General features: G+C 55.5%; 1 protein-coding gene across 1 annotated transcript in view; it reads left to right on the forward strand.

Annotated features, from left to right (window-relative positions):
* The window catches only part of DVL3 (dishevelled segment polarity protein 3), a 45,556-nt gene extending 38,702 nt beyond the window's left edge, over positions 1-6,854 (forward strand). The window contains exons 12-17 of the mRNA XM_077826169.1: positions 59-208; positions 1,733-1,864; positions 2,205-2,372; positions 3,068-3,280; positions 4,285-4,677; positions 5,124-6,854. Of these exons, the coding sequence (XP_077682295.1) occupies positions 59-208; positions 1,733-1,864; positions 2,205-2,372; positions 3,068-3,280; positions 4,285-4,677; positions 5,124-5,155 (1,088 nt within the window). The 3' untranslated portion in view covers positions 5,156-6,854. The remainder of the gene's footprint in view (positions 1-58; positions 209-1,732; positions 1,865-2,204; positions 2,373-3,067; positions 3,281-4,284; positions 4,678-5,123) is intronic.
* Positions 6,855-7,245: the final 391 nt, after the last annotated feature.

The following is a 7,245-nucleotide window of genomic DNA, read 5'->3' on the forward strand; positions in this document are numbered from 1 at the left end:
GGGTTTCATGAGGGAATGATTCTCAGACAGCATCTGATCGTCTCTGCGTTCGCTCTAGGTGAGCCCATCCGACCAATCGACCCGGCAGCCTGGGTTTCCCACACGGCAGCGATGACTGGCACCTACCCGGCGTACGGTATGAGCCCATCCATGAGCACAATCACTTCCACCAGCTCCTCCATCACCAGCTCCATCCCAGAGACCGAACGTAAGTCCCTGTGCCTGTGTGCTCCCCCCATTGCACGGCTTCCAGTCACCTGCGCTGTGCCTGCCGGCACCCAAGCCTGATGGGAGCAATACATCTGCATGGGCAGAAACCAGAGGTCTGGGGTGGGGCTAGGGAAGAACTCCCTACCAGCAGGAGTGGGGACTGGAGGAACAGGCTCTCCCTCCAGGCAAAGACTAAGAGAGCCTGGCTGGGGTGGGAAGAATTCTGCAGGCAGGCACCTGGGGTGGTGCTGTGGAAGGCTAAGAAAAGTCCTTTTGTCCAAAAGCCCAGGACAAGTACAAGCTTTGGGTAGGCAAATTCACATCATTTTTCCTGCTCTCCAGACAAGGACAACAGGAGAGGCTGAGTGACATAGAAACACAGGGTTGGAAGGAACTTTGAGGGGTCATTCCCCCCACACTGAGGCAGGACCAAGTAAACCTAGACCGTCCCTGACGGGTGGTTGTCCAGCCTAGTCTTAAAAATCTCCAATGACAGGGATTCCAAAACCTCCCTTGGCAGCTTGTTCTAGTGCGTAACTGTTCAGATAGTTAGAAAGGCGATGGGAGGAGGCAGGAGGAAACTATGCTAGTGGGAAGGGAGGTGATGCAGTCACGCAAGGAATGCCTAGGGGAAAGTGAGCGGGGCCAGGAAGAAATGCCCTGCTGGGCGTGCCTGAGGCTGCACCTCTGCTTGAATTAGTGCACTGATCAGAGGCCTGTGGTGGCTGGGAGGGAGAGAGCTTGGGCTGGGCCTTTCAGCTATGGGCAGGTAATTCAAAGGTAGCTGTAACAGGGAGGTCTGCCCTGTAAGGGCTGGGGGCCTGGAACCGGCCAACTCTGTTCTGAGGTGGAGCCCCATTAGGCCTTATCCTGTTCTGGGTAGTTTGAAATGGGTAAGGTGATTGCTTGATGGGCACCTGATTCCTATAAAGGCTGAAAGAGCTGAATTGAGAGAGGGGAGCTATAGGAAGCAGGCTGGCTCCTGTGGTAGGCCCTGGAGCAGATGCTCAGGCAGATGGCCTCCAGGAGGGCTAGAGGAGAGCTGCCAGGAGCAGAGGCCCTGGCAAGGAAACCGCTCAGTTAGGGGAATTGTTTAGTTGTATTTTGGGGGGTGGCTGAAGATTGTTGGTGCCAGTGGTAAACGGTGCTGTGAGGACAGAGCCGGGGCATGGCACTGGTTCTTTCCTGAGCTAGTAAGACTGGCCTTTCTGGCAAAGCTGGAAGGTACCAGTTTAATTTCCCAGCTGAACCAGCACCTGGCACAAAGCAGCTTTTAGAGCCTTGCAAACTTAGCAGCAGCTGCTGCTGGCTGGAGGCAGTTTTTAGTTTGGTTTTGCAAGGAAAGAAAGCCGAGAAGACCCACAGGTGCTGCAGTGTGTTGGCCAGTTGCTCGGTGTTATGGGGTGTGCCTGCGATGTATTGTTCCCTGGCCCATCCCCTTGTGTGTGACACCTCCATGTGGCTCCGTGGCCTCTTCCGTCCCCTCTCATCTCTGCCTTCCTTCCCTTCGTCTGCCTCGCAGGCCTCGATGACTTTCACCTGTCCGTCCACAGCGACATGGCCACCATCGTCAAAGCCATGGCCTCCCCGGAGTCAGGTCTGGAGGTGCGCGACCGCATGTGGCTGAAGATCACTATCCCCAATGCCTTCATCGGTAAGAGGCAGCCACTTCCTCCTCTGGGACTCGGGGAGGGGTAGACACATGGGTAGACAGGCGCCTTTCCTGTGTGAGGGGATCCTGTTTGGGGACCTATGCCAAGGGAACATCCTTCACCATTATGTCCTATTGGCTCGTCCTGTTGATTGTGCTAGGAAAACAAATAGAAACCTTGGCCTTGTGCTGCCCCTGGGAGTGTCTCTGCACCTCTCTCACCCGTGGACCACTCCCATCCCTCACCCCTGGAACAAATTCAGGCCCCTCTTGTCTGCCCCCAGAGCCAGTCCTTCCGGTCCTTGCTGCGTTTAACCGTGCTCTGTGGTTAATCTTATGGCAGGTTCAGATGTGGTGGATTGGCTTTATCACCACGTGGAAGGTTTTACAGACCGGCGAGAATCCCGCAAGTATGCCAGCAACCTGCTGAAGGCCGGCTACATCCGACACACTGTGAACAAGATCACCTTCTCAGAGCAGTGCTACTACATCTTCGGAGACCTCTGCGGCAGTACGGCCCCCTGCTCTAGTGCTGTTGAGGAAGTGGGGGGTGGTGAGGGTGCTGAAAGGAGACGCTCTGCTCTGCCCTGACAACTCTCTGAGGACAGTCTTGAAGTGGTTTGCCACCTCTAGACTGCCAGCCTGACCCCTTCTGTGCTGCTCTCCGGTTCTCAGTGTATTACTGTGCAGCTGATGTCACCATCTTCTGCTACACGATCCTTTCTCCTGGCTGGACAGGGAGCAGTAAAACGGCACCTTTCTTTGATCCTGGGCTAAACCTAAACCCCTGGGTGGGGCTGGCTTCCCTCAGTGCTATCAGAGTCTGCATTGTCCTTAAAGGAGTGGGCAGGGAGCTGAGACCTAAGGACACCTGGCTCACCTGAGAGGGATGAGAAGGGAAGGGAGACAGACAGACAGACCTAAGGGTGTCTGGCCAGCTCTGATGTTGTCCTCTCTCTTCTGAGCTGGTTTATGACTATTTAGCAGATCATTGATCCTCTCTGACCAAGTGGGGAACAGTAACCCCCAACATAGCCTGGGCTGGTGTCTGGCAAGGAGGTGTCCATAGCTGCCCATGAAATCTTCTGCCCTTCTTGCGGGCACCCGATGATTACCTGTCAGCAGGGATGGGGGTGAGGTTGTCCCACTGTACATGGCTGTTTTTATTCCGGGACTTACCTGGATTTTCTATTTGCTTCTCTCTAGACATGGCTAACCTGTCCCTGCATGATCATGACGGATCCAGCGGAGCCTCAGATCAGGATACGTTGGCTCCGCTCCCCCACCCAGGAGCTGCGCCGTGGCCCATGGCTTTCCCATATCAATACCCGCCACCTCATCCTTACAACCCGCACCCAGGATTCCCTGATCCAGGCTACAGCTATGGTGGGGGCAGTGCAGGCAGCCAGCACAGTGAAGGTAAATGAATGAAAGGAACTGAAATGTGCCATTAGGGTACTTTCCTTAACACCTTTGGAGAGCAAGACAAGATCTGGGTCATCTCCTGGAATGAGGAATATGTCTCCCTCTCTGTCTCTCTCATGCACACACACAGCACAGTTGGGCAGGTGCATTGCAGAGCTGCTTTGAAGCATCAGGTATGGGCCATTGCCACGGGCTAGATCCTGGGCGTGATGGAACCAGTGTATGATACCTCCTGTCACAGAGCTGTTGTTGGGTTAGAGGGCAGAGTTTGAAAGGAGGCCAGATTTGCTGCGGTGGTCCCCTGTCCTGGGGCTGAGAGCTATCATTGGTCAGGTTTATTATGGTAGTGCCTGAGGCCTACCCAAGACTGGGGCTAGGCCTGTCCAAATACAGAGTAGCAGAGAATCCTGGCCCTGACGATCTTACAATCGAAATAGACCAGACAGACACAAGGTGGAGGAAGGGGTGGAACACACAAGCAGAGTGAACAGTGTGATGGCAGCAAATGGCATGTTACTTCTGTGATGCTTTAAATTTTTAGTCTTTATTTGGTGCAGGGGGTTAGTTCAGAGGGTATCAGCAACATGGAAAGAAAACAGAAGGGAGAAGGGGCATGGAAGAGAAGAGGGGCTGGGGGACAGCAAGGGGAGAAGAGGGTGAGGGGGCATATGTGGACCGAAGCTGAGGGGGAGAGACTGGGAGGGAGGGAGAGAGTTGGAGCGAACCGTCAATCAGCACAGGGCAGGGAAAGTCCAGTCCAAACTGTAGACAGATCTCGCGATGACCAAAGATCCCTACTTTGACTGCTTCTGCCCTTCCTGGCTGGGGTCTGGCTGGTTCCTCTCTGCAGTTTTTCCCAAGGCCATGTGTTGTGGCCTTGGCTTAGGGGAGGCTCCTTTTATTCCGGTCTCTCCCTTCCCCTGCTGTGCTGGCTGGGGTTGCGTGTTGGGGGTGCGCTGTCGGGGCCATTCCCTAACCTTGCCTTGGGCTTCTTGCAGGGAGTCGGAGCAGCGGTTCAAACCGCAGTGGCAGCGAGAGGAGAAAGGAGAGAGACCCGAAGGCCGGCGAGTCCAAGTCGGGTGGCAGTGGCAGTGAGTCGGACCACACCACCCGGAGCAGTCTGCGGCGGGAGCGGGCAGCCAGCGAGCGCTCGGTGCCAGCCAGCCAGCGCAGCCAGCACTCCCTGACTCACAGCGTCCGCAGCCACCACAGCCAGCCGTCTTATGGGCCGCCCGGCCTGCCGCCCCTCTACAGCCCGCCCATGCTGCTGATGCCTCCGCCGCCTTCGGCCATGGGGCCCCCAGGGGCCCCGCCGGGCCGCGACCTGGCCTCTGTGCCCCCTGAACTGACGGCCAGTAGACAGTCGTTCCGAATGGCAATGGGCAATCCCAGTGAGTTCTTTGTGGATGTAATGTGAAGCACCTGTCCCCCTGTTTGTCTGCTGCCCTCATCGGTTTGTCTTCTAGGAAAAGCCCTGGCTTCACTTTGTTTTTTTTTTTTTTTTTCGTCTTGATAACTAAAAAAGGGAAAAATAAACTGAACTAAACCTTGAGTTTAATCCCTAGTCCCGTGGCATGGAGGCGGGGGCCAGCAGGCCTTGCTGAGCCCTGCCAGCCCCCCCCCCGGCTCGGCCCAGCCCACCTCCGGACTCATGTGTGCAGAGGCAAGTTGCTGCTGCTTGTGCAAGCCCCTAACCCCCATCTCTAACCCCATTAACCTGCATCCGTCCTGGAGCCTGTGCTGCTCGCCCGTGTGTAGCTGCCGCTGCCCCCTTACTCCTTCCGCCCTAAATGTCTCCTCTTTCTTTTCATCCTTTTGTGTTTCTTCTGTCAAGCAGCAAAGAATTACGGGGTGTTTGACTTCCTCTGAGCTTGCCGCCCGCAGGGGTGAGAGCTGGAGCATGGCATAGCAGCTTGGCCCAACAGAGGAGGACATGAAGCCCCAAGGGTGCTGGGCACGTACGGTGCTGAAGATGGCTTCTTTCCCACTAGCTGAAGACGCCCCCCCCGTCCTCTCCACAGCCCTGAGAGGGGAGCAGGGCCCAGCTCCAGCCTTTTGTGTGTTCAGATCAATAAATGTAGCCACTGAATGTGCCAGGGCTTCAGTGCCTCTGGGGAGTGGAGAAGATGAGGCCCCATCTGGGAGGGTACCACTCCCTGTTCCCCCATCCCACCACATGCTCAGGCTTGGGCCAGGGTCTGTTACTCTCTGTACAGTATTAAAGCCAGTGTACCCCTGTGGCAAGGCCCCACTTGGGTTCGGAGGCAGTACACTAATGAGGCTCTATTCCTGACTGAGTGCTGTTGGGTCAGTAACTCCCATAGGAGGTACAGGCCAGCGTCAGGAGGCCGAAATACCGGTCATCCATTACTCAATGCTCGTGCCCATGAGCTGCGTGGTGTGGATTTGGCTGAATGTGAGGGTTCCATTTGCGCCCGCTGCGCTGCAAGGGTGGATGTGTAGCTCTGAAAATGTGCCTTTAGTCTAGGCAGCCTCTCCCACCCCCTGCATGACAATGGGCCTGACTCCCCATTCCTTGGCCACAGAGCATGCTCCATCCAGGCCTGCTGTGTGTAGGTGGGGGCTTCAGCTACTGGCTGTACTCTCCTACACTGGTGCTTAGCAGCAGGCTCCGGGTGTGGAAGCTATTAGGCCTAATCAGAGCAAGAGGAGGGGGTAAGAAGCTGAGAAAGGGGCAGCTGTGGGGTTCTCCTGCATTTGCTGCCTCCCTCTGTTGTCCTAGAGGGGTGCGTTGTGCTGCCTTTTTGTCCTCATCCTCTCCATGGACCGGGGAGGGGTGGGGCAGGACCAGGCTCTAAGGAGACTGGAGAGTGACAGCCTTGGGCCTGCTGTGGCAGTCCCTGCTTGAGATGCTGCCCCCTTCTGTGTCGTGGCACTGCAGCCCTTGCCTGTGACATGTATGCAGGGCCTGGGCCCTGTCCCTCTGGAGGACTGCAGTCAGTTTAGCTATTAGAGAAAAGTTCCCTTTTTCTCCCTCGGCCTCCTGGAGCCACTCAGAGCCCTACTCCTTCTGCCTGATGCTGGTGTGATAGAGAGGTTATCTTGGGTAACTGGCTAGTGCACGAGACAGTACATGGTACGCTAAGCTCCACCGCAGCCAAGGGTGGGCTTTGCCACAGTCTTTCCCTTTCCTCCCTGGTTCCTCTCACTTCCGTTCAACAGCTTCCTCTGCAACAGTGTAAACTCCTTGGAGTTGTGGTTTTTATTATTCTTAGCAGGTGAAATATATCGTACGCCTGGCACCAGCTCATCTACTGCCCCCTATTCTGCCCTGTCTGCCATCCCAGCACCAGCTATCCTGCCCTATGTGCCATTCTCCTGCCCCTCTAGCGCAGCACTAGCTGTTCTACAGTCCTCTATTCTCCTAGCTCCCTACCATGCGACCAGTGCATCTACTGTGCATAATCCTTCATATCTACCCTGGTGCCAGCCTAATATCCACTATCCTGCCCAGTGTGCCATCCTGCCAGCTCATGCTGCCACCTACCATCCTCCCTGCCTTCCAGCCAACTCATCATCCTGGCATTGGCCTGGCTTCGCCCCCTGGCTGCTGGGTTTTATAAAAACAAAACCAATCTCCTTGTTTTTATTTATAAACATAGTTTTATTGGAATCCTGGCTCCTGTTGTTTTTATTCCTCTTCTGTCCTTCTGCGTCTTGGGCTGATGCGGCTGGCTGGCCCCCAGCAGGCTTCCCTCGCTGCTGCGGCCTAGAATGCTTGATCCTATTTATTTCCCGATGAGCTCTTCCCAGATGTTTCCGGCTCTGGCACGTGAACAGTCAGTGTCTGTCCTATGTGGCTGCTCCTCCAACAGAAAGAGACTCTCATACTCTCTGAGGCCCAACCCGCAGGGGCGCGGTATATTTTCAAATGTGTTTCCTGATGAAGGTCATTAGGGAAAAGAAGCCATGACATCGCTCTGAACTAAAACCTAAAC

This window comes from Eretmochelys imbricata, chromosome 9 (assembly GCF_965152235.1).
Source record: "Eretmochelys imbricata isolate rEreImb1 chromosome 9, rEreImb1.hap1, whole genome shotgun sequence".
NCBI classification, from domain to species: Eukaryota; Metazoa; Chordata; order Testudines; family Cheloniidae; genus Eretmochelys; species Eretmochelys imbricata.